The 27,330-nt window shown below is 42.9% G+C and overlaps 1 protein-coding gene across 6 annotated transcripts in view; it reads left to right on the forward strand.

The window, feature by feature from the left end:
* Positions 1-27,330, forward strand: part of Pak1 (p21 (RAC1) activated kinase 1) — a 95,642-nt gene that overhangs the window by 67,389 nt on the left and 923 nt on the right. For all 6 annotated transcript variants that reach the window (XM_050154497.1, XM_050154499.1, XM_050154502.1 and 3 more), the window contains 10 exons: positions 350-387; positions 3,895-4,011; positions 5,895-6,069; positions 8,278-8,341; positions 12,280-12,328; positions 17,369-17,481; positions 19,142-19,259; positions 21,413-21,512; positions 22,400-22,596; positions 24,739-24,876. In XM_050154497.1, coding sequence (XP_050010454.1) covers positions 350-387; positions 3,895-4,011; positions 5,895-6,069; positions 8,278-8,341; positions 12,280-12,328; positions 17,369-17,481; positions 19,142-19,259; positions 21,413-21,512; positions 22,400-22,596; positions 24,739-24,876 — 1,109 coding nt within the window. The remainder of the gene's footprint in view (positions 1-349; positions 388-3,894; positions 4,012-5,894; positions 6,070-8,277; positions 8,342-12,279; positions 12,329-17,368; positions 17,482-19,141; positions 19,260-21,412; positions 21,513-22,399; positions 22,597-24,738; positions 24,877-27,330) is intronic.

Here is a 27,330-nt window from a genome sequence, read left to right on the forward strand (position 1 = left end):
GTCGGACATTTCCTTGACCATTGAGAACTCACGATGTGGGTGCTGTTCCAGCATGGTACTCAGAATTAGATCAGAATTCAGGTTGAACCATCAGTTTAACTTGTGTACACTGGGCAAATCATTAAACGTCTCTCAGTTATCCAGTCTACTAAAGTGAATATAGCATTAATACCCAGAGCCATGGTAGAGGCTAACGGAGCTGATAGGGATGATGTGCCCAGCGTGGCTTCTGCTCACCATTACCGTCCTCTGGAGCTGGCAAGTGCTTGGTCAGACCCATCTCCTTAGCCCTCAGGAAAGGGTTAACTCTGCTTGTTTACTAAATCCTTTGTCTCTCTTCTTTCTCTAGACAAGTCAGCTGAAGATTATAATTCCTCCAACACTTTGGTAAGTTTATGTTTCTTCCATTCTGGCCTAAGTGGGTGTGGAAGTATGGCTCCAGAGAGTGTGGTAAGGCTGAGCTGGACGTGGAGACTCTTACCTCGGTCAGTGCTGCGCTTTAATCTCTTCCCACAGTGAAGGAGCTGGAATGGTGGGCAGAGTTGTCTCTACAGGACAGTGTCTCTCTTCCAGCTTTCCGGTGTTGTCGAAATTCTAACCTTGAAGCCAGAAAGTGTAGCTTTTAGGCGGTTTCATTTGTAGGTCTGAACACTGGGAAACCCAGTTTGCCTTTCTGTGGCTCAGATTTTTCCACAGTCAAATGAGAATGATACATTTTCCCTTGGACTGGATGTGTTTAGGAAGGAATCTCTGCTCTTTCATCAGTAAGGCCTGCTCATCCAGAGGGCACAGATTCTGTTTAGTTAAGAGCAGCCTTCTCCCCTCTGGGGCTCTGATAAAGTTCTGTGAAGGATTGTGGGAGGGATCACTGAAGAATTGACTTGGAAATGTACCTAGATGACCTTAAAAAGTCCCTCTATGTCCCTCATTTTAAAAATTGCATTTTTCATGACGGTTATGAATAAAAATGAGATGCTGGTATCTCTGTCATATTAAGAATAACACTTGGTCATATAAATAGTTAGCTGTGAGTCTTATAAGAGAGTAGTATTCTTCATATGGGTGTTATCTTTTATAGAAAACTGTTTATAGCCAGACTTGGTGGCCACACCTTCACAGACTAAGGCAGAAGAATTAAAAGTTTGAGTTCATTTTGGGCTGTCGAATGAGTTCAAGGCCTGCCTGAGCTACTTACAGAAACTCTGTCTCAAACAAAAAGTTAAAAGCTGTCTGGGTACGTAGATGAGTGGTGGAGTCCTTGCTTGTCATGTGAGAGGCTGTAGATTGCATCCCCAGAACTGCAGAAAATAAAAGAAAGGTACTTACGCCGTATTGATTTATCAGACGTTTACAGAAGCCCCTGTTCTTTGTCAGGCCCTGTGTGGAGCCGTCAGACAGTCTTACAGAGGATAGGAAGGCACATGCATTTACAGTTCAGTGCGCTATAAACATCATGAGGTCAGGATCTATGTCTGTCTTATTAATTGATTTGTCTTTGGCGCTTAGCAAGTTCTGACATTTGCTAAACATTTATTGAATGAAAAGTTGGATGTGTCAATGAACACATCTCGTTATTTAGAGCAAGAATTGGAGAGCTGAAGATATTTCAGATAGAAAATTATATGCGTGGGGGAAAGAGGTTCAGAAGGTATGTGTATTCTGGGAACTGCTCGTAGTTTGATATGTCTGGAATATAAAAATGTGCCGGAAGAGAAGTTGGCGGTGAGGAAGCATGGGAAAATAGGCCAAGTCAAGTAGGAGTTTGGCTTTCTGTAAAAGGTAACGAAAGTTTAAAGGGTTTTGAAGAGGAGGGTAGAATAGAGCACAGGACTGAGCCACTGAAGCCTGGCTGGCAGCAGTCATTTTCCCTGTTGGCAGTTACAGAAAGAGCAGCGAGCCAGCCTGGTGCTTTGCAGTGTCTTGGGTCCTTTCTTATTCATTATCTCTTTTGTTTTTCACAGCAGTGTAGTGAAGCAGACTGTAGCCCTCGCTTTATAGGTGATAAAGCTGGGACAGAGAGAGGTTAACCGCCGTACACATTCGGTTCCTCCGCTGCCCGCTTTCCTCCCGTTCCTGCTGCGTAGCGCCGGCTGGAAGAGCTGTGTTTAAACGACAGGGAACGTTTGCAACTGCACTGTCTGCGAACAGTGAATTATTGATCAGTGGATTATTGAAGGAAGGGGCTCAACATAGTGGAGCTGTGGCCTGTGGGTCAAGCGCCTTCATGCTTTATAAGAAGAGGGTGTTATCTATTATTTAGTGGCTGCTCTGCGCCAGCCGCTGTGTTAATATCTTCATCCTTAGCGTAATTAATCCCCACAGGTACCTGGGAGGGCGGTGCTGCTGTCCTTCTTTCCTGGGCAGAACAACAACCCTTCCTAAAGACTCACACTAAGAACCATTTTAGAAACCAGTTGTGGAATCAGCCTGTAAACCCAGCACTTGGGAGGTGGAGGCAAGAGGACCAGAGATTCAGGGTTGTCCTTGACTACATAGTAATTGGATTGGCCTAGGTGACGTGAGACCCTATCTCAGAAAACAAAACAGTTCCAGGGCGGCCTAGATTCAGAGTGAGTGTCAGGGCAGCCAAGGCTACACAGAGAAACTCTGTCTCAAAAAACCAAAAACACAAGAAAGAAAGAAAAGAACTAGAATCCCCTGAATCTCATGTACTCCAGGCTTTTTTTCCCCTTTACTGTGTCAGGGAACAGAGAAAGACACAGAAGGTCTTTAAAGGTGACTGCAGTAAGCAGCAGCCATGGTGTTGGTGTAGGAGAGCCCCGTGGCTCATGCCATATGGCTTGGAGGATGACACCTGCCTGGTTAGTATCTACAATTAGAACCGCTCAGACGGTCAAGGACATATTTCCCCAGAACTCCCTGTTCCGTATTTCCTTATTAGTCGCACACTGAGGATGTGATTTTATCATGCTGGCTTCTGTGCTGGCTTTTATACATTGTTTCTTTTCACTTATGAAGTAATCAAGCAGAATTACTATCTCTATGTTATAGATTAAGAAAATGTGGCACAGACAGATTATGAGTTGTTCATAGAATGAGTCAGTTAAAAAAAATTCCATTCTCCTGGACATTCATGTGTTTACTCATTTCATAAATACTTCCTCATCATTTTCTTTGTGGCAGAGCGAATGTGTCTGCCTAGACCTTGAGGAGAATCTGATAGTAACCTGGGGAAATAGGAGCCGAAGGAGAGGGTTGCAAGAACAATGCACATTCGGGTCATATTTGACTTGTGGTTTGTTCTTTCTGATACTTGAGGGAAGTTTACACACGAGGTCCTAGAGGTTTGCTCATTTAGCAAACATGATCTTGTCGATCTCTTTCAGCTTGAAACATCATTATCTGTGTCTGGGATCTGTGGTATTTTTATGGCTGACTCTTATTTGTAGAATTCATACTATCCAGGTGTGGTGGTGCATACCTGTAGTCTTATTCAGGGGGCGGAAGCAAGAGGGTCATAATAGGGTCAGGCGTTTGGAAGAAGGGAGACTGGGAGGGATGGCTGTTTAGACCCCTGGTTACAATGATAAAGTATAGAAAATTCAAAACTCTTTTTTTCTTTCTGTTTATTTTCTACTCATTATAAAGAGTGAAATTTATAAACTAAGAAGAAACTGAAGTTCTAAGGATTTGATTGTAGGAGGCAGGCAGGGGATCTGTAAGCTGACCACAGTTCCACAGCTTTAGGTGGGAAAAGGAAGCATCCAGAGTGCGTGGATATTGATGACCACACAGAAGTGGAGACTCTGAGGCCAATGAGGCTTTCCTAAGGGGGGTGGGGGGCCAGAATTGAGTTCCTTCTAGAAAACTAGCAGACCCAGTTTCTGAAGTTCTTTGTCCTTCAGACCAGATAATTTTGTCTTTTCTGTATAGAATGTGAAGACTGTGTCTGAGACCCCCGCGGTGCCGCCGGTGTCGGAAGATGAAGATGATGACGATGATGCTACCCCACCTCCAGTGATCGCTCCTCGCCCAGAACACACAAAATCTGTGAGTCTGGTAATCTGGAAGGATGTATGGTTCATTCAGATAAGAGGCGGATGGCGGTCCTTCAGCTCGGAGTCCAGTGTAAGGGGTCCATAGACCTCAGAGCTGGTACAGTCGCTGAACTACGTTTGTTTCTCCTCTCCTGTTTCGAGACAGCTGCTCACTGTGTAGTCCAGACTGGCCTTGATTTAGTGTGCTCCTACCTTACTCACCCAGTTGCTAAGGTTACAGGCACGTGCTGCGATACCCAACCAGACCACTAATTTGAAGGCATTTCCTGTATGATTAGAGTAGTGGATTTGTTACTTCGGCTCTTCCTAAAGTCCCCTAGGTAATTGGTGTTTATGCTGGTCTAACCTCAGCTGCGTTCACACTGGTCTAACCTCGGCTGCTCCCTTGGCCTTTGCAGATGTGACAGGGAGATGATATGGAGAATTGATGCATTTTATTACATAAATTATTCCAGTCTTTTAGGGGGCAGGAAATTATCTTGCCAAAGGTTTTTTTCTTTTAAGGTAAATATGCAGTGTTTAGCTCCTCCAGCGTCTTTGACGATGCTGACAGACCCAGGGGAGTTTATAAATACATTAGTGCTATTAATACGCTGGGCATTAGCAGTGCATTCTGATGCCGGATGCTGGTAGTGATTTCTCCCTTAACTTCCTCTGAGGTTCCTGCATTTCAGAATAGCTTCCGTCTCTCCCGCGCTTGGCAGACTCGTGTGTTTGCCTTTTATTTGATTTAGTATCACTGAGCGGTGCTCGCCCGTCAGATGGTTCTCTGAAACACTACTGATGTTGTCTCGGCTTTTTATTATGAGGAGAACTCCATAATGAAAGAACCATTAGGGCTTAAGCTCTGTGCTGATTGGATGACTAATGGAAGATGCTGTGGAGGAAATCCAATTAGACGACCTGCCTCTTAGCCTGAGAACCTACAGAGAGAATTGTCGGATATCCTTGTCTGTGGGTCAAATTCACCTTTAGGAAAATAGCCTTCTAAATCAGTGAGCTGTCAATATTTTCCATTGATGTGTCCTGTTTGTGGTTTGTAGGCAAATTTATTTAAAATACTTTTCTCTCTAAACTTTTAATTCTCATTCTCTCTCTCTCTCTCTCTCTCTCTCTCTCTCTCTCTGGATCATCTATCTATGTGTGTTATCTATCTTTTTAATACCTGATATAGTTTTTGACACAGGGATCATAGAGAAGGCAGTAAATATTGAATAAAAGAATAGATTGATAAATTTGCTTTTCTTAGCATTCTTCTCTGAAAAATATATCACTAGTTCCTAATTTATAGAAGAAGCAGGTGAGATATAGAGAGGTGAATTGGTCTACCCACACTTAGCAAGCAAAAGCCAGGTTTGAAAGCGGATAATTAAATCCAAGTCCAGGTCACACTCCACAGTAACACATATACCACATTTGTGTGTAGACCTACACTGAAGCCAGTTAAGGATAATGTTATAGAGGGAACAGACAGGATATCTTTCCTCAAGGATCCATAGATAGAGAAGCAAAGAAGGTTAAAATACCCGGGGTGTAATTGCTCTACAGGTTCAAAAATAAAAATTGAGAAATCATTTTTCTGGAGTGGTCAGAAAGCCAGTCTAGTTGAAAGATCTGATTCTCCAGACTTTTACTGAGAGTTGTCTAACTAAGGCCGCCACTAACCATTCTTGTACTATGAAAGTGATACAGGCCATTTTACCCAGGGCAATAGGCTGGGTCTCATAGGAGAAATAATACAGGTTTTGACGTATAAGAAAGACTGATCTGGGAAGTGGGAGGTTCCTGGGGATATTCTAATTGGAACATCTAGAAGAGGGTCTACTACGCTAACAAAAGGCTGGTTTTGTCAAAAATCTCCCGGTGATTGTGCAGGTATATACACGATCCGTGATCGAACCACTTCCTGTTACTCCAACTCGGGATGTGGCTACGTCCCCCATTTCACCTACTGAGAATAACACTGCTGCGCCAGATGCTTTGACCCGGAATACTGAGAAGCAGAAGAAGAAGCCTAAAATGTCCGACGAGGAGATCTTGGAGAAACTACGTAAGCACGTTACAGCTTTTTTGATCCTTCCTTTGGTCTGTGGCTGCTCAGTCGTTGATGTGGAACGCTGCTGTAAAGATCTGGATCCTAGGTTTCCGCCATGTCTCTGGTAGGCCCTGTGTAGCGCCAGCGCTATGGAGCCCACTGCTCACCATCTGAACTTTGACCTTCTGTATATCCCCAGCTCTGGGTGTGCACTGCCTTAGGATACACAGGGACGTAATAGGAGAGAACGTGGGGTATATGATAAGTAGCTGTTATTAGTGGATAGTCTAGAGTATCACATGGAGAAAGATTGAGGTATTGATTCTGCCTGGTGGCAAAGACTGTTCTTGTCGATGTCTTGCTAAGGAGAAGACCGCTTTGCCATCGTGGATGTAGAAAAAGAAGGAAAGAGAAAACAATGTTTATGAACCTGTACTGTGTAACAAATGACAAGCAAGAAAGATACTTTCTTGAATTTTTAAGTTTTTTTTTTTTATAGTAACTCTGTGAAGGTACCCATGATAACCTTCATTTCTGAAGTTAAGGTTTTTTAGACCCAAAGATTCTAAATACCGGGCCCTGGATCACAGAGCTGCACAGGGGGCAGCTGAGGGCAGATCGAGCTGGGATTCTGTAAATAGGATGTGTATTGACTCTTACAGTCAGGTATAGTTGTTTTTGGAAGAATCATTGGAAAAGGATTTGACGTGACTGGTTTGACCAAGCCTGTAAGCTTACATTGCTTTCTAAAGCTGAGGTTTCTGGTTCCTTAGTTTAGCAACTTCCTGTTTCTTCTAACAATTCTTGTTTGACCTTTTTTATTTGTTTGTTTGTTTAGTTAGCTGTCTTAAAAGAGTTGCCCTTGAACTAGGTGGTGGTGGTGCGCCTTTGTAGAGCAGGCAGATCTCTGTGAGTTCGAGGCTAGCCCGATCTACAGAGCTCATTCCAGGACAGCCAGGGCTGTTACAGAGAGAAACCCTGTCTCCAAAAACCAAACCAAAACAAAACAAAATGAAGCAACAACAACAACAAAAAAAAAAAGAAAGAAAGAAAGGAAGAAAGAAAGAAGGAAAGAAAGAAAGAAGGAAAGAAAGAAAAGAAAAACATAGTTGCCCTTGCTAGGGCCTTCCTGTGCTGAGGTAAAAGCCACTCCCTGGCTTTGTGTGTACTCAGAAGGTCCCCTTACAGTAAATACAATGTGTTACAGAAAGCAGACTGCCCCGGACAATTTCCTGCTGTCTTTGAGCCTCCTTACCCCCTCACACCTTTTAACTGATTTATTTCAAATTGAAGTACATACAGTGTATGTCAGAAGTACCAGATCCTAGTGAGTGAGGTATCAGTGGAAAAGCTAATTGCATTGAGAGCCGGGAAACCAAACTCTGAACCTTAGCTCTGGCGCCAGTTTACTGTATGGCTTTGAGGAAGCATCTTCCCTCTGTGGGTGCAATTCTCTGCCTCCAGAATTCATGTGTGAGACCCATGGGCTCTCTCATGCTTCTGTGCCTTTGATTTAAACTGTCCCCTGCTACAGAACTCTCTTGGCCTTCTTAACCTCCCTGAGTTGTACTCATAGTAAAGTCAGCCCGGGGTAGAGCCTTTCTGAAACCTTTCCAGCCTGTTTCTCTCCCTCTTCTCTGTCCCCTGTGCTTCAGCATTCATCACAGCAGTGCTCTGGAGAGTAACGACTGTCTTAAATGTACCTCGTCTTCCTCTTTCTTTCCAGCACTCAGCATAGAGTCTGGTAAACGTAACAAACGAGTAAATGTTTAATGAGTTAATTTAAAGTGAATGAGTGGCTCTTAGAGGTTTAGAAATGGAATAAAATACTATGAATAAACACGATCAAAGATACAAGACTTTTGGTTGTAGCCAGGTGATGGTGGTGCATGCCTTTAATCCCAGCACTCAGGCACAGCCAAACGGATCTCTGTGAGTTCGAGACCAGCCTGGTCTACAAAGAGAGTTCCAGGACAGCCAGGGCTGTTACACAGAGAAACCCTGTCTCAAAACAAACAAACAAACAAAAACAAAAAGGGCCGGGGGTAAACAATTTCTGGTTTGGACTTACTGGGGGGAAGTTAATGGTCTGGTTAGGCTGCTTTGGGGGAACTTGGCACAGTTCTATAAAACTTGTCAACTTGGGGGTTTAAGAGGATCGTGGGATCTCTTGTGAATCTTAATCTGGAACAAAATGATTTATGGTTTCTGTTTCTTTCAAAGGGAGCATAGTGAGTGTGGGCGATCCTAAGAAGAAGTACACACGGTTTGAGAAGATTGGACAAGGGTTAGTAGGGCATTCTGTTTCCTCGGAGAAATGACTTAAGATTGTATGTACTGGCTTATATGAATTTACTTGGTTTTTTTTCTTTTGTCTCTCATCAACCTTGTTCTTTTTTACTTTTTTTCACCTATTTGTTACATTAGAATGACTTCCAAATTTTGCAAAATTGTACTTTATGAGAGATGTGTTATGATCTGGCCATGCTGAAGTAGCCCTGCAGCAAGAGTAAATGAGACCTGTTTTTTTTTTTTTTTAAGCATAAATGAAACCAGCTTCCCGAACTATAAATGATTTTCCATATTAGCTCTGTTTGCCTTAGTACTGAGACATGCCATCACTCATATGAAATTTAAGATTCAGATATGTAGACTTTCTAGTAATGGGATGGGACCTATTTTTCCTAGGTGGATGACAGAATTCATGACTTTACTCTCCAGGTTCATCTCTACAACCTATATTCTGTCCTATCAGCAATGAACTCAGCACATCTTAGCTGAGTTTTTGTGTGTTGAGGAGAGTGAATTGGCTATGAATCTGGCAGTCTCTGTCCTCAAGGATCTCAAGTCAGCCAGAGATAGAAAGGCAGAAGAATTATAGTGTAGAAGTCTCTCTTTGACTGGAAGGAGGTCAAGTGGGACAAAGAACGAGGGAATGTTGGGACTAGAGAGATGGGTCAGTGGTTAAGAGCACTGACTGCTCTTCCAGAGGACCCAGGTTCAATTCCCAGCACCCGCATGGCAGTTCACAAATGTCTGTAACTCCAGTTCCAGGGGATCCATCACCTATGGCAAAACATCAATTTTTTAAAAAAAGATCTTTGAAAGAGGGAATGCTGCAAGAAGCTTACGTAGTTGTGAACGTAAGTCATATACATACCTCAAAACCAGGTTGTACAATTAAAGCTTAATGCACAAAAACTTAGGTAAATGTACCTAATATGAAATGTAGAGTGAAAATAATGAGTTTCTATGACTATGCCTTCAAAAAAAAAACCCTATTAAATTTAAAAGAAACTAAAAAAATTAAGTTCGGTTCATACTAGGCTCTCAGTAGAACAAAGCATTGTTAATAATTGAAATTTTTTGTCTTAATTTTCTTAGTCTAACAATTTTCTGAAAATGTGTTAATGAGTTGTAAAATATGGGGATAGGTGATCTTTTGCATAGCATTTTATAATCTATATCTGTTACTTACATTGAGTTTTAATTTGATCCTCAAATCAACTTTTGTCTGAGCAGATGTCATTTTTCCTGATCCAAGTGTCTTTTCCACTAGAGTTCTAAACTGGTAGAATATAGCTTGCATATTGAGAAGAAATTATTTTCTTTGCCTCAATAGTGAAGATAGCATTTTTGTTTTTAGGTAATTGAATTGAGTTATTTAAGAATGTAGCAAAAAGGGCTCATGGGCAAATTTCAGCTAGTTGGATTCCTCTGGGTTTGAGCTTCTTTATCTGTAAATTTGGAGGATTGTGGATTAAGGACGTTTCTCCTCTAAAACATGCCTTTTAAAAAAATAGATGTACAACCCAGACACAGAAAGACAATTATCACATGTTCTCACTCATAGGTGGGTTTTAAACATAAAGCAAAGAAAGCCAACCTCCAAAGCACAATCCCAGAGAACTTAGACAACAATGAGGATCCTAAGAGAGACAAACATAGATTTAATTTACATGGGAAACAGAAAAAGACAAGATCTCCTGAGTAAACTGGGAGCATGGGGATCTTGGGGGAGGGTTGAAGGAGGAGGAGAGAGACAGGGGAGCAGAGAAAAATGTAGAGCTTAATAAAAAATCAATAAAAAAATAGCTGTACAACATCTATGAAAGGTTTTTTTGCTTTATCTCACAGTTCTGCTAGGGCTAGGCAAGAATGAAATATTTATTAAGCACTTTTGTTAACGTTGTATTCCATAATTTAAACAGTGCCCCACCAGTTGGATGTGTTGGTTTGGTACTGTTATAATTTAGGTTTACTTCCCTTTCTAAGACCTGGAGACTGTTAAGCCGTCTGGTCTTGTATCTGTGATAGAAATCATGCCCTACCTGGTCTGCCCATGTAGCTTTCTAAAACTTTGTTAAACACACGGAAGATAAAATCCCAAATGTTTAGTCTCTGAGACGCGACTCTGTTTGCCCTCTAAGGATGGTGTCTATATGGTAGCTGGAGAGATAACTCGTGGTTGAGAGTAGGTTCGTCTCCTGTCCCCAACATGGTCCTTACAAACATCCGTAATTCCAGTTGCAAGAATCCCATTCACACTTCTGCCTTCCCAGGGACTAGGCACACACACACACAGTGCACAAATGTACGTGTAGGCAAAATACTTATACAGGTAAATATTTAAGAATTTTTTTTTTTTTTAAAAAGAACGGTATAAATTGGCAGGAGTGCAGAGGGCTAGGGCCAGGAAGATAGACACACATTCTGTGACTAAAGCTCTCTCGGCAAAGCTGGCCAGGCAGTAAAGGAATAGCTACCAGGGAGCCTTCCAGACCTCAGATGATAGCCAGATCATGTAATTTCCCTTGACATGCCTGTGGCTCGGTTGCCAAGGAGCGGTGGTGAGGCTGTGGGGACCATAGTTCCAGCTGCAGGCATTTTCCAGCCGTCTTTTCCTCTTGAATTAACCTGACTTCTGTGGGACGCATAACTTCTGGATTTGCTGGGAACATCTTATAAAAGACCAGAATTTAAAAATGTCTGCAAATTGCACCATATATACGTGACATATGGTATGTATAATGGTGTGTATAGAACACAAATTGTCTAGACATATATAGGATTCGCGATTTTAGGCATAAGATGAAGGTTTTAATTGTTCCCTATAGATAGTGTTATATAGCATTATTTCCACCCATCTCTTCCACTTACCCCATCTCTTTCTTTGACTGTGTCTAATAAATACCTACATATTTGCATGCTTTGGAGCAAGTCTTACTTTGAGGATGAGGTGGAAATAATCTCAAGATTTTCTAGAAGTACGTATGTTTGGAAAAGTGTGTGCAGTATCATTTTATTTTTGAAAAAAACTAAAAATGCATTTCATTTAAACCGTAGGAAATGAAACTCTTGATCAGTTACGGTTGAAAAGTGATTTTAAAGTATCCTTTAATGCAGAAGAGAAGGATACTGCGGGACTATTTTAGGCTATTCAGTGTGGGTTGGCCAAGTTTTCATAGTTTTTAAAAATCAGTTATACTTTTTAAAGATTAGCTGTGGAATAGAATCTAAAAAGCTGAATATTGATTCTTGGAGCTAGCTGTCCCCTACCATTTTTTTTAGGGTCTTGCCCCTCTTCCTCCCTTGGCTTACTGAGTTACAGGATTACAGGCAGACACTACCAAAACAGGCCATAGTTGTAGTTTTTAATGTAAAATTTAAAAGAAGGTAGCACACATAAGTATATTGCTCAGGGAATTTTCAAAACGTGAATACACGAGTGTAAAGCTGCATCCAGGTCAGTAAAGAGAACACTGATACTCTGAAAGTCCAGATTTTAATAAATATGTTTAAGCCATCTCCCCACCTCATTCTGACCTGCTCCTTGGTCTCCATTTCCCACCCCTCGCTCCCAGTCGAAGGTGTAAGAAATGAAAGCGAGTCCTCAAAGGTAGCAGAGAAGAGGAGGGCAAGCAGGTGTAGGAGATGAATGTCTGAACTCTTGGTCCATGCTTCACTAAACTACGTACGTGTACAGGTGAAGCTCAGAGTCACACGTCGCTTGAGACCAAACAGTAGGAGTTCTCGATTGGGTGAGGCCTTCCTTCTTCACGGCCACACACTGCCTTTCAGATGTGAGAGTGGGCCTTGCAGAGGAGGTTTTACCTTCGCTGCTCTTGTTAGTGTATTTCCAGGTTGTGTGTCAGCTGCATAGACAAATCCTGCATCGCTGAACACCCGTGTTTATTTTCCTCCCTTTCGCTGTCTTTTCTTCAGTGCTTCGGGCACGGTGTACACTGCGATGGATGTAGCCACAGGACAGGAGGTGAGTATTCACCACCAGCTAACTGTTGGGCTTCTGCGGTGTTTGGTTTTAATGTGGAGTTAATCTTACCCTTTCCTCCTTCCCTCCCTGCCGAGCCTCTCTTCTCTCTCTCTCTCTCTCTCTCTCTCTCTCTCTCTCTCTCTCCTTCCTTCCTTCCTTCCTTCCTTCCTTCCTTCCTTCCTTCCTTCCTTCTTTCTTTCTTTCTTTCTTTCTTTCTTTCTTTCTTTCTTTCTTTCTTTCTTTCGTNTTCTTTCTTTCTTTCTTTCTTTCTTTCTTTCTTTCTTTCTTTCTTTCTTTCGTTGTTCGTTCGTCTCTCCCTTCTTTCCTCCCTCCTGCCTTCCTTCGTCTTTCCTTTTCTTTCTTGTCTTTCTTTTCTTTCCTCAATGGGAGATTTCTAGCTTCTTTCTGTACCATGCTAGGCTCAAATAGTAGACTAATATGAGACTTAAAATTTTTGCAAAGTCTTCCAAAGACCAAGTGTGGAGAGCAGGTGAGAGGAGGAAGAATGGACCATGTAAGCCAGGAGACTGTTGTGAAAGATGATGTCATAGGAGTACGTAGACCTGAGAAGTAGTTAGCAGTGACTTGGTCTAACTCAGCGGTAGAAGGTGAAGGCAGCTTCCAGGTGTGCAGTACTGTCCAAGGAGAAAGAATAAAGTCAGAGGCCTAAGTATAGCAGACGTAGATACTGCCTGAGATCTTACTGAACTGCCTAGGTAGAGGAGATTTAAACCCATGGCTGTCAGCTTCTAATCTAGTAACTTCCAATTCTGCTCCAGATTCCACTGGACTTTGGGGCCCTCATTTATTTGGAGGTACCTCTTGGTCCTTATTTTATTAAGCCATGAGAACACTGGCCTTATTGCTAAAGCCCTCTGACCCAAGATCAACAAAAGGAAACCATGAAGCGGATAACAAGTAATTGGAGGCTCCTTGTAGACGGCTCCTTGGCTGGCTACAGCACAGGAACGCTGGCAGGGGGTCGCAGTTAGTGTCGCCTGGGAGAAATGTTTAGTTAAAGGAGTACTGGAACTCAGAAACAGAGAGAACCTCTCAGTTATGTTTCTCTGAGAGAGGCTGCCCGGATCTACTTGGATGCTTTTGATCATCAAAATCTCGTACTCTTGAGGGACAGCACATATTTTCTTGGCTTCTTGTTAACTTTTTAGAAGTGTAAAAGTCAAATACTGATGTTGTGCGAGAGTGAGTCAATTCTCAAGATCACCAGTATGGGAGCTGGAGAGATGGCTCAGCAGTTAAGAACACTGGCTGTTTGCTTCTCAGTTGGGTGACTTGCAACAGCCTGTACCTCCATCTCTAGGGGATCCAACACCCTCTCCTGGCCTCAGCAAGCACTACACTCATGTACATAAACTCATACACAGATACAAACATAATACGCATAATTAAAAATGAGATCTTAGCTGAACAGTGGTGGCACACACCTTTAATCCCAGCACTCAGGGATGCAGAGGCAGGCGGATCTCTGTGAGTTTGAGGCCAGCCTGGTCTACAGAGTGAGTTCCAGGATAGTCAGGGATATACAACAGAGAAGCCCTCTCTCGAAAACAAAACAAAAATCTTAAAAAAATAATTAAAATCCTTATTATAGTTAAGAATTAATTGAGGTGGCTAGAGAGATAGCTCAGCAGTTAAGAGCACTGTCTGCTCTTCCCGAGGACCTGGGTTCAATTCTCAGCACCCACATGGCAGCTCACAACTGTCTGTAACTCCAGTTCCAGGGGATCCAACACCCTCACAGATATACACACAGGCAAAACACCAATGCACATAAAATCAAAATAAATAAATTATAAAATAAAAGAATCAGTGGAGAAGTTAAAGACATGGGTGCTTGCCTAAAGTTATTTCTGTTAGCTTGGGTGAACTGTTTGACCTTTTTCTGCCCAGATGGTCTGAGTTAGAGTTAAGTCTCGTGTGCTTTGGGCTGCAGCGTCACAGCAGAACTAAGGGTAGGTGTTAGGGACTTCACCTACCATGTTCCTGGTCTCTTGGGCCTTGTAACCGTTGAAGGAAGACAGACAGGTGATGGTTGAAGCCCTGGAGAAGACAGTGTGAGAGCGGGGCCACAGGAAAGAGAAACTTGACTTTGCTGTGCGCTTGTCTCGTGGTGAAAAAGCTGTGAATAGAAGCAAATCCATTAGCGTGGCTAACGCAGTGTGGTCAGGACGGCCTCGCTTCCTGCCCGGGGGAGTCTAAATCTGTGTGAGGCCAGAGTGAGCTCTTCGTCTTTGTGAATGATGATGAGGGTGTTCTCCAGCTCGAAGAGGGGAGTTCCTGTCCGACCCATATAGATGGATAGCACTGAGTGCTGGGAAATCTTCCCGTTAGAGATCAATCACTTTTCAAGCTTATTTTTAAAGGTAATGTGTTTAATAGCAAGAACGATTGGAGGAGCTTTAGGAATTGTATTGGTCTGAGAGCTGCGATCATGATGATAGGCGGTTTTCTTACGTGCCTTGGCTTTGGGTCTGCACCTGAAAATGCAGTGTGTTCCTTTGAAGGGTTGTTGGATTTGGCTTTGATAAGCACAGCAGGAAGCGTGGTCCTCATTCTCGCTGTTCTGTGCCAGGTGCTGATCAGATGTGGGACTACCGTGCTGATCCTATTCATATCTGGCTGCCTTTATTACTTAAATCTTTGACTTACAAGTGAATGACATGTCTATTTTTTCTGTACTCAAAATATATTTTGACTCAAAATAGAAATCAAAGTAGAATCATAGTTATTATTTTCACTACATTTATAAAGAGATTTAGGTTCATAAAACTAGCGATTAGTCAAATTCGGAAATTGACAGTCACACCTAAAGCTTAGATCTCTTAGGTCAAGTTCAGTTTTCCTCTTTTATAGGAGTGGTATTGCCTGTCCTGGATGGACAGGGTTTTATTAGGTCAAGGCCTGTAGGCAGAGCCCTCAAGCCCAGCAGAGGTGGCATAAGAGGCTCTTGGTATCCTGCCCTAGCCTCTGTTTGCCTTCTCCCTTGCTGCTGCCTCTGATGACCACAGGGAGGTTCACAAGCACTCGCTCATCCTCCAGGGTGGCCTAAGGAGTGCCAAAGGGACTCTAAAGGCCCCCGTCCTCGTCATAAGGGCTTACTTAATATGTACAGCCGATTAATGTGTCCGTTTGCAGCCAGTAGGAAAAAGTACTCCTCGGCCGTTACAGAGAGATGCTGTGGGCCCTGAGGCCTGACCTGCTGGGAAACCCCTTTCCAAACAGTTCATCAGGGCTAGAAACGGAAGAGGTCAGATGCTTAAATAAACATTTTTAAAGATTTTTATTATTCTTGTGTGTGTGTAAGAGAGAGAATGTGAGTGTGTGTGTGTGTGTGTGTGTAGGAGAGGGGATGGCATGCCCATGACCGTGATAGCCATGGTAGGAGGTCAGAGGGGACGGCATGCCCATGACCGTGATAGCTGTGGGAGGAGGTCAGAGGAAAGCTTGAAGGGGTCTGTTCTTTCCTTCTGTCATGTGGGTCACAGGAATCAAACTTAGGTTGCTAGGTTTGGCTGCAAGAACCTTGGTCCACTGATCCATCTTGATGGCTCGTAAGAATTATTTTTATTCTTAATCATTAACTGAGCCTCTTCAGAAGAATATATTGGCTCCAAGTGATATTTGGCTTCAAAATCTCTGCATCTTCATTTTTTAAAAATTTTTACTCATTTTTGTGTGTATAGGTGTTTGCCCTGCATGTATGTCTGTGTACCTGGAGCCCAAGGAGCTCAGAAAAAGACACTGGGTCACTGGGAACTGGAGCTAGATAGTTAAGAGCTGCCATGTGGCTGCTGGGAATTGAACCAGGTCTTCAGCCATCTTAACCCCTGAGCCAGTCTCCAGCCTGCATCCTTCAGTCTTATTACTGCTTCTAGAAAGTGGTTCTGTTGGCTGTCATATTCTTGTCTACCGAGCAAGGAAAAGAGAGACTATCTCTAGGGAAAAAATATTTAACAAACAGTGTAACCCTGTGGGGTGTAGTGGTGTGTGCGTGTATTTGTGTGTGTACGCGCACTCGTGTAAACAAAGAAGTTACTGACTTACTGCTTCTCTCTCTCTAAGCACCAGCTTTATTTGTTGAGCCCTGTGCTTGACACTGGGGTTTTGAGTTTTTATTTAAGCTCTGAAATGTCTAGATACATTCATGCATGTACAGACATACATACACAGACACACACATACACAGGCACACACACATACACAGACACACACACACATATACAGACATACATAAATTCATATCAAGTGGCAGGAATAATATGATCTTACAGGACTTTCCTAAAAGGGGGAAACACACACAGTCAGTTTGAGAATGAAGTCTCCTTTGCCATCGTACCACGCTTCTGAGTGTGTAAAAGTGAGACGTCTATTCCAGAGAGAGGTGAGCTTCAGCGAAGGCAGGGAGAACATGGAGCATGTAGTACAGTGGGAAGTCACGGTGAGGAACTTGAATGTCGAGCCGAGGAACACGTCTAGGCAAGCAAGAGCCATTTTGCTTACAGATGGGAAGACCGGTGTGTATGGGGTCGGTAGACCAGTCTATGTTAGCAGGATAAATTGAGACAAAGTGCCTTTTACATGTATGTGTGTGTACATGCCTTAGACAGTTAAACTATGAAGCCAGGCTGGTCATCCATGTACAATTCTATCTCAGCCTTGTGGGTGTTAGGATATAGGTAGTAACAACCCTACCTAGTGATTTTTTAAAAGTATTTTTTAAATATTGAGGTATCAAATTTTAATGTATGTCAGAATAGCACAGTGGCTTATGAAGACATTTTTTTTTTAAATTTTAGTAAGTTTGTAGTCGCCCCAGCAGTGTTTGAGCTGGTGTTAAATGAACTATCCGCTGAGAGAAGTCCCTTTAACATTGATAACTTATGAATTGCCTTAAGGCTAAGGCCACGTCTTCCTCATCATTGTTTAGATGATAAACTTAGAACTTAAGGTCTAGCGCTTGTGTGTGCTTAGTAGACGCTGTGTGACCCTTGGTGCGCATCGGATGTGCTCTTCTTTCAGGTCGCCATCAAACAGATGAATCTTCAGCAGCAGCCGAAGAAAGAGCTGATTATTAATGAGATCCTGGTCATGAGGGAAAACAAAAACCCAAATATTGTGAACTACCTGGACAGGTATGGAGTGGGTGGGTCCTGGGAGAAGTTTCAGGCCTTTAAGACAGCTGTGTTAGAGAAGAAAATGAAGCCAGCACTCGGAGCTGCTTCCGTTTAAGTATTTTCTGTCCTGAGCTCTTTGCTAGAAAATCCTTCTGGGTGATGGTTAACCCACCGCCCCACAGCTTCTAACAGCTGTGCCTTCTGCTTTAGGGAAGGCTGCCTCTTCAGCTCGCCTGCCTGATGTCTTTATTTCCTTCTGTATCCCAAGCATTTCTCCATCCCGCTCACCTTGAAAACTCCTTGTTGTCTATACACTCTTAAAACATGGTGCTCAATCCAGTCTGGTGTTGTTTTGAAATCTGACCACCATGAAAAAATGGTTCTCTTTGTTTTTCTAAACTCAATAAAAGTGCATCTGTTTGTGATCCCCCATGCCTGTTGTTAGGTACTAGTAAGTTTGTGGTCAACTGAAATTTATTACCCCCCATATAAGCTAGCATTAAACTGAGAATACAGAACATTTAGCTTACCAGCTTCTGCCTCCAGACTGCTTGGATTAAGGCATGCACTGCCATTTTTAACTTGTCCTATTTATTCTTTATTACCTGACAAACATGGCCGTTGGGTTGGGGTACAGCCCTGTGATAGAATGCTTGGCCAGACGTATGAAGCCCTGTGTTTGGTTCCCAGCATCCCCAGAAGAAATTACAGCAGAACAGAATTAGAATCTTACCTTTGTTTGAGATAAGTCTTAAAACCTTTCAGGTCTCCCTCTACCAAGTAAGACCCATTCCCAGGATCAGTCTCACACCTTAAGACAACACGTGCTTTTCTCCAGCATGTCATGGCAGATTAACACACGTCAGCAGCCTCCTCTCCTGTCTGCAGGGAGAAGGTGTCGGCCAGATGGGCTGAGTTACCTTTCTGTTTATCACGTAATGGGTCTGGGAGACCTGATCTCTGAGTCAGATTCAGTTCTAACTCGGGTCAGTTTATAACGTCCAGGCTACCACACCACAGCCAAAATCCTCAGAAGTCATTGTCAGCGTGGTAGCCTGGTGTTCATTTTACAGCCCCTAAAGACCTAACACAACCCTTTCACTTAACATATATTTAATAATATATATTTAACATGCATATTTTACATGGATTTATTCGGTAAATAATGGTATCTACTGTGCTGGACCCTGGGGCTAGGGTCTTGAACTAGACCCAGTTTGCCTTGTGGATCTCAGGTCTAGTAGTTCTCCCAAGGAGGCCCTGTGGCCGTCCGTTTTCATGGTAATATGGCTTCCAAATCCCATCCTTTTCACGTGTGTGCGTGTTGCCTGTATGCTCTTACAGGTGTGGGAATAATTCTGATATTTTTAGTTTTAAGAGGTAGCCTCTGGTATTGCAGAGAAATGTGATTTTATATTTTAGCCTTGTGTTCTTAGTTTTAGTGTTTGGGACTTCATAGACCACGTATGTTTTGTTCTTTTCAGGTGTATCCCCAACTGTTTTAAAATTGCTGATTCTGTTCTCCAAATTTTGTTTTTTCCCAGAGTAAGAAACCCTAAACCCTTCCAAAGCTGCCTGAGATGGTTTCCCTTGTATCCCCGGCCCCCGATTCTGAAACCCCCTGCAGTGGCTTCCTGTGTTCTAACCGTTCCTTTGCCCTGCATCCGCTTTCCTGCAGTTACCTTGTGGGCGATGAGCTGTGGGTTGTCATGGAGTACCTGGCTGGAGGCTCTTTGACGGATGTGGTGACGGAAACCTGTATGGATGAGGGCCAGATAGCAGCTGTGTGCCGGGAGGTAAGGCCTCTATATCACCATCCATGTGAGTTCACATCCAAAAGAGGCTTCAGTCTGGGCTTTGTGGAAACAGAAGTTAGTTTTGGCACACTTTCACCTTCCCAGCTGAGAAGGATGCTAACGGGAGTAAACAGGATGTTGAAGATGCTGGTGTTTTGCTCTTGAGAGACTGAGTTGTTGTTGTTGTTGTTTTGTTTTTGTTTTGTAGTTTTTCTTGGTGGCTTTTTTTTTTATTTTGTTTTTTTGAGACAGGGTTTTTCTGTGTGGCCCTGTCTGTCCTGGATCTTTCTCCGTAGCCCAGACTGGCCTCGAACTTAGAGATCCTCCTGCCTCTGCCTCCTGAGTTCCGGGGACTAAAGGCATGTCCACCATGCCCCAAGAGACTGAGATTTTCTAATACCTAATAGTAAAGTTAGAAGATTGAAGAAAAGATGAGATTAAAAAGTGTATGGGGATGAGTGTGATTAGTGTCTGATGGTGGGAAGTCTAGAGGAAAACGGATAAAATTATAGAGTGTACTTAGGCAGTGTTGATGAGAAAGAAATTAACAACATTGTCATTTAGAATCTCTACAATTAAATTAATTCCGAGCTGTAAATCCTAGAAATTCTGATTTTATTTGCTCTAACACTAACGCAATATTTTATGATCTTTTAAAAATAACTCTTCCCAGCCAGGTAGTGGTGACACGCGCCTTTAATCCCAGCACTTGGGAGGCAGAGGCAGATAGACCTCTGTGAGTTCAAGGCCAGCCTGACCTATAAAGAGAGATCAGAGAACATGTATGCGTATGCACACATATCAGCTGAGGAGTGTGGTATGCATTAGGCCCTGAGTTTGGTCCCAAGAACTGCACCAAAGTCGTGAAGAACATGGCCAGAAATTTAAATGTCATAAATAAGTGGTATTATTATTCTTAAAATCTAACAGAGATGCCCTCTTCTGACCTCCACACACATCAAACACATGATGCACATACATACATGCTGGCAAAACGCTTTCACATAGAATAAAATGTATAAATCTACTTGAAATGTTAAGACACTGCTCTGTATTTAATTTAAAAAGTTCTTTTGCATGTGTGTGTATACACATGCATGTATGTGGATGTGTACATGATATGGTGTACATGTGGCAGTCAGAGGACAGCTCTGCTTTGTGGGTTCCAGGAATCCAGCTTAGGTAATAAAGCTTGGCGGCAAACCCTTCATCCTCTAAGCCATCATCTAACCAGACATTTGCAGTGTGCCATCTGTCTATTTGTACTGTATTTGACCTGTTTGTCACTCATTCTGCTGGGTAAATAGAAGTGTTTAAGTTTTGTGTGTATGTGTGCGCGTGCGCATGTGAGTGTTGGAAGGCATTACAATAGGTGTTTTGCTTTGTTTTGTTTTTTCCTTTCTTTCCCCCCTTTTTTCTTTCCCCCCTTTTTTCTTTCCTTCCTTCCTTCCTTCCTTCCTTCCTTCCTTCCTTCCTTCCTTCCTTCTTTCTTTCTTTCTTTCTTTCTTTCTAGATCTTTCTCATATCTTTTACTGGTTGTAATCATTCCTGAGCCTTAAAAGTCGATTTGTGCTGGCAGTGTGGGTAAGTGAGAGTGTGTACTTGGTATTTATGAGGCCATGGTTTTACTTCTCAGCACTGAAAAAATAAATCTGTATTTGTGAATGATTTATAACTATCTATCTCTGTATAGAACTGGGATGTCAAATTCAGTGTGGCCCAGTAGTACAGACTTCTTTCCCAAAGTAAGATCGTCTGTGAATGTCACTTCTATGTGGCGCCTTTCCTAGACGTGGAAATGTATTGATAGAACACTTCTGATTAAAGCAAAATTGTAAGATGAAAGCAGTATGCAGTTTTAAATTAAAATTTAAATTGTGTGTGTGTTTGGGGTGGAGGGTTACATGCACATGTACGTGGTACCCAAGGAGGCCACGGAGCCATCACTTCAGCCTCCCCTACCCTGCCCCACAGAGTTTTAAATGACTTCTTAGGAGACAGAAGACGTGGTTATATAGCTGGCTCTGCCTCTCTGCGGGGCAAGTCCGTTTCTTCCTGGAGGCCTTGCTTCCTTTATCTTACAATGAGGAGGTTAGATTGTCGTTAGTCTTCTAATTATATGATTCTTTCTTCTGCACACACTAATGCAACAGTGTCTACAAGCTTTGGAGTTCCTACATTCGAACCAAGTCATTCACAGAGACATCAAGAGTGACAACATTCTGCTGGGGATGGACGGCTCCGTCAAGTTGAGTGAGTATGGCTCTCAGGAAGGATGACGCTTCTCTCTGTGCAGGGTGTGGCTTGGGTGGCTAATTAAATAACAGTAGCTACAACATTCGCCAGAGAAACCTTGTTATTTAATAAGGTGTTATGGGATATCTGTATTCCTCTGTAATATCATACAGTGTCTTTTCACTATTTTCCAACTCTTTTCCATTAAAACACTCCCCCCCCCCCCGAATGCCGATTTCTGTGGTTCTCGGATAGGATCTGATACATTTTACCAGCCTTCGAGGAATCCTCAGTCCCCAAGAGACCTGTAACGGATTTATGTAACTCACTCATTCAGTTATTTATTCGGGAGCCATTTGCTGAATGTCTGTTACGTGGCAGTCTTTTTAGAGGTGCAGGGAAGACAGCCTTCACTGTCAAGGGTGTGGCCAGTTTAAATAAATGTACAGTTTCGGTGTCGTGGCATTTTGTACAAAGGTGTGAAGCCAGTTACCTCGGCAAACTGAGTCCTGAGGGGGTAGACGGCTAGAGTGAGGAGCTGAAAGTAGGGATCTAGCCCAGTGTTGGTGGTTGGGGCTTAATTCAGTGACTTACGTCCACAAGGTAAGAGATTAATTAATTATAAGATTCTGAGGTATGGAAACGTTTTTTATGTATAAAGGGCTAAGCAATTAAGACCAACACGGTCCTGCTGGACTGTTTGAGAAGGCGAGAGGAGACTAGAGGTGTTGTTCTGTGTGTTTCTCCTGCTTCTCTTCATGGTTGAACGCGGAGGGACTGGTAGCCGTTAAGTGAATCCTGCTTTGGTGAGATGGATTGCAGGGAGCCCAGCTTGATGGCCGTGTGTAGGTACAGCTCTTACTGACGGACTCTCCTAAGTGTGTCTCTCCTCTCCCTGTTTCTAGCTGACTTTGGATTCTGTGCACAGATAACTCCAGAGCAGAGCAAGAGGAGCACCATGGTGGGAACCCCATACTGGATGGCACCTGAAGTTGTGACACGCAAGGCCTATGGACCCAAGGTTGACATCTGGTCCCTGGGTATCATGGCAATCGAAATGATTGAGGGGGAGCCCCCGTACCTCAACGAAAACCCTTTGAGAGTGAGTGTTCCCATCTTCTTTCAAAGTATTTGGGCTTCTGTCTCTAATCCCAGAAAGTTGGATTCAGGCTCTTCTCTCTGTATACTTGGGCATAGTAATACATTCTTATAATCGTAGACTCACAAGACTGAGATAAGATGCCAGTTTGAGGCCAGCTTGTCTCAGAAAACAAAACCAAGGGGTCTGAGTTGACTCAGTGAATTAATGTTTCTGCTGCCAAGCCTGACGATTTGCGTTTAATCCCTGGGACCTAAGCGGTAAAAAGAGAGAACCAGTTATTACAGCTTTTCCTCTGGTCCCCACACATGCACCGTGTGGTCCACATGTGCCACATACACATGTGCACACACTGAATAAACAGATGTCACACACGTGTAAGCCCAGAGACTAGATACTGTTGAACTTAAAATACAAACGAATATAAAATATAAAAGGGTCTGGGGACATAGCTTACTTTTAGAGCTCAATCTTAGCTCTTGTATGGTTAGGGGAAGAAATAAGGGCTGATAATATATACAAGATACTGTTCTGATAATAATACCAAATTATTATATAGTAACAGATGGTAACTGCTGTTGAAAATGTAGAATAAGAATGAAAACGTGATGAGGAAGGTTTTATTAAGAGGGAAGTTTTCTCTTATTATTTCAGCAGAAACATGAAGAAGATTTAGTCTTATGCAAGATTTTCCAAGTATCAAGAATTTGATTTGATTTTTTGCTTGTTGAGCCCCACGTTCAAAGAGGCTATTTCCCTGGAAGGAGTGAGGAGAAAGTAGACTGGTAGCCAGAGTCAGGGGTAAGAGCGAGCCGGCCGCTAAGACTTGTGGCCCATGTGAGACCTTGTTTTATTGCACTGGAAAGGGCTTCCCTCTAGCCAATAGAACAGGATACAGTTTGTGCTGGCAGTGAGTCATGCTGGTTGCTTCTTTAGAGATCGGTGAGAGACCGATAGAATGGTCCAGACGAGACTTGTGGCTTGGATGGCCCTGGTAGGGATGTAGGGGAGAACTAGACTCGGAAAGCATCTTGAAAGCATCTTGATGAGGTGAATTGGGATAGCCTGAATTGCTGAGGAAGTCGATTCCCCTTTGCCTCAGTAACTTTGCTGTTGCTGTGACCAAGGCCACTTAGAACAGAAAAGGGTTTGTCTGTGCTCACGGATCCAGGGGGTGAGAGTTCATGATGGGGGAGTGGAAGGAATGGCCGCAGGAGCAAGATACTGAGAATGTCCGTCTGGAACCACACCCGAGCCAGGGAGAGCAAACTGCAAGTAAGGCAAGCCCGCAGGTTCCGCCTCTAGTGATGGGCGGACTTCCTCCTGCAAGGCCTTCATGGCCTGTTCCTGGAGGGATAGGGACAGACACCTAACTTGAAAAACCCATAAGAGCAGAAAAGGAGAAATTGAGATGGCATTTATAAATATTTTTCTCTTCTTATATGAGAAATGGAACGAGATCTTGCGGAGAGTTGAGAGGGTCAGGCTGAAAGCTTCAGGCTTGTTAATGGCGGTGAGTTAGTGCTGAGGAGAAAATGGTCGTTTGAGAGAGAGAGAGAGAGAGAGAGAGAGAGAGAGAGAGAGAGAGAGAGAGAGAGAGAGAGAGAGAGAGCACCTTGTAATCAAAGAGTACTTATAAAACTCATTACTATGTTTTTCTTCCCCTTTCAAGAGTGGCTTCATGTCAGGGGCAGGGAAGCCACAGAAGAACAGTTGCTGTCTAACCAAACATGCCCTTTTTATAGTCCTCCTGGGTGACTGAGTTCACTGAAGGGGTCAACACTGATTTGGGTCAGCTACTAAAGAGCTGTTTAACTTACCATGCTGAGTGACTAATGAACTGTTTATATCTGTAATCAAGAGAAAGAATAAACCCTTGGACTTGTAACACCTCAGAAGCGTACAAAGTGCTTTCCAAACGCACTCTTTATTTTTGTGGAGATGAAGTATTGTTTTATTAGCAACGAAGTTATATATTAGCTACGTATACGTGGTCACATGGCCTTGAGATGTTAGACTTGATCCTTTAGTATCTTCTTGTGTCCTGGAGCATCCCGCAGCTGGCCATACTTTGAGAAGACATGTCTTGAGACCGAGAGAGCGAGCCTCAGTGAGACCAACATGGTTCTTCATTTGTATCGCCAGGCCTTGTACCTCATTGCCACCAATGGCACCCCAGAGCTTCAGAACCCAGAGAAGCTGTCCGCCATTTTCCGGGACTTTCTGAACCGCTGTCTTGAGATGGATGTGGAGAAGAGAGGCTCGGCTAAAGAGCTGCTGCAGGTAACGGTCCTTCTGTGGCGAGACGCCTGATGGGAAGGAGCGCCAGCCCGCCTTTGTGTCTCATTTTCGTCTTTGAGGTTACTTCTCGTAGGCTGCCCTCCTGCTGTCTCACTTTGTACTTCTATCTCTCTGACCGTCACCCCGGGCCTTTGCTCAAAGCTGTCCCTTAGTTTCTTCCTCAGTCTGTTTAAACTTTACACATTTTCTAGGCTCAACTCAACGTCTACTTTTCTGAGCTTCCTTTGAAGTTTTTCCTGTGTCTTTCAGACATCTTGTTTTGCCTGAATTAGCCTATCAAAGTTTGGGTCTTGTGAAATAGCTCTCTAAGAAGTCTAATTTTGTACATTTTACTAAGCAATACCAAGGAACAGTGTCTCGGGCAGTGGTTCTCAACCTTCCTGACGCTGTGACCCTTTAATACAGTTCCTCATGGTGTGTGATTCCCCAGCCATAAAATTGTTTTGTTGCTACTTCAGAACTGTAATTTCGCTGCTATTGTGAATTGTAATGTAAATATCTGATATACATGGTATCTGATATGCGACCCCCAAGGGGTTCATGCCCCACAGGTTGAGAGCTGCTGGTCTGGGGGTAGTGCAGTTTTGGAGTCTTTATAGTCTTGCCATTGCAGACTTCAGATGGTGGCAGCGATATTCTGTTTGTGTGGAGTGAGACTCTAAGGGTGTAGTGAAGCAGAGTTGGATTTACCAAGCCGTTTATAAAAAGTACTTTTATTCTGAGGTCACAGCTTAGTTAGTTCATATGGTTTCAAAAGCTACCTTTAGCAAGTGACATCATTCATAGTTAGCATCTTTTAAAATACAGTTTCTGATTTCTTGGGTCATTTTACTGAACTGCAAACTGGGAATTTATTGGGAAGTACACATTATGGAGGTGACAGTGTATGTCTGCAGGTTAACCATTACTGTGGTGTCGCTAGACCAGAGCATGGCCAGCAGAGCAGACAGCAGAACCTTAGCACCCGCCCTGTAGTAGTTACACGTGAACCTCTCCGTCTTGACAACTCCACTGTAAACTCTGTTTTATTACTATCCGGGCTTCTTCTTATATGCGATCTGACCGAGAATCAGTGCTCAGACAATATTTATAGAGTTGAATAGAGATGTTTACTTACCTATGTTTCTAACATCTGTTTGTGATTGAGGCTACTGTTCAGAGCACTGTTCTGTTAGGTATGGGATCTGGGTTCTGCCAAGTATAAGTCATTAGATCCCTTGGGACTAAAAGGCTCCTTAAACACATGGTACAATGTAGAGTCCTTTTTGCCTTTCATGTGACTTGTGTGCTGGAAGCCATGGGCCTTGGGAAATGTATCAACTCTGTGCTAAGTCTGTGGTCATTGGAAACATTCTTAATTAGGTACCCAATTGTAGCCCTTGAAAGCGCCCTCTAGAGTTTCTTCCTGGTACAGCAGGTACATTCTGTCCAGCAACCCTGTGAGTTACAGGATTGGTTATTCCCATTTTTGCAGGTGAGGAAATTTACATGTAATAACTTTTGTGTGATTATACCGTTGACAAACAGCAGATACAGTGTTTCAGTATGTCTATCTGTCTCCCAAGTGTAATGCTCTTGGTCATTGCTTCTATAGACTCAGGACATGTCAGCTGGAAGGTTTATAGGGCTTACCTAGTTTACTTTGTTGAGAGAAGTAGAGGGAGGCTTCCTAGTTGAGTATTGGAGGACGCTGCTTTCTTTCTTCAGAAGACTTAGAAAAATAGGACTTCATCCGTAGCTCCTTAACATCATTGTTATCTGGTAAATATTCACAACCTAGACTTTTCAGGATCCTCAGTCACGAAGTTTCACACCTGTTTCTCCTGTGAGAATATACATATGGGCAGAAATATATAGGATGAGACAGAAACGTATAGAACCCAGTATGGGAGCCGTAGCTTCAAGCTTCAGCCCAGATCATTCTGGTTCTCAGTTCCCCTATATCTCCTGTATCTGTCCCAATAAGTTGAATCAACCTCCAGCAGTGAATGTATATGTATATGTCTGTGTGTCTGTACACATTTATAATAATACTAAAGTTATTATAAGCATGGTAGAAGAGCCAGATAATGTTCAATAATTATAAACATCACATTTGCTCAGAAAAGGAAACGTAGCTCTGATATTTATTATCAAATGGAAGAAACAGTCTGCATCCTCAGGATAATTGTAGAAAACAAAACAAAACAAAACATAAACAACCCACCGTTTTAGGAAAGTGGTTACATAAAGAACTGTTTTCTATAACATTTTCACAGGATATTTTCTCTTAAATGATTTATTTTTTAAAATAGAAGTATGACTCAAAGTCCGTTTCAGTGAAAGTAATTTTGGAAAGGACCAAACTTTTGAAATTCTTACTGAACACTTGGCCTTGCTGGAGTCAAGGCTTTGACAAAGAGTCCTATGTGGTGCATGCTTGTATTCCCGGCTGAA

The sequence above is a fragment of the Alexandromys fortis genome, unplaced genomic scaffold (genome assembly GCF_014885135.2).
Source record: "Alexandromys fortis isolate MF-2015 unplaced genomic scaffold, M_Fortis_MF-2015_v1.1 scaffold_77, whole genome shotgun sequence".
NCBI lineage: Eukaryota > Metazoa > Chordata > Mammalia > Rodentia > Cricetidae > Alexandromys > Alexandromys fortis.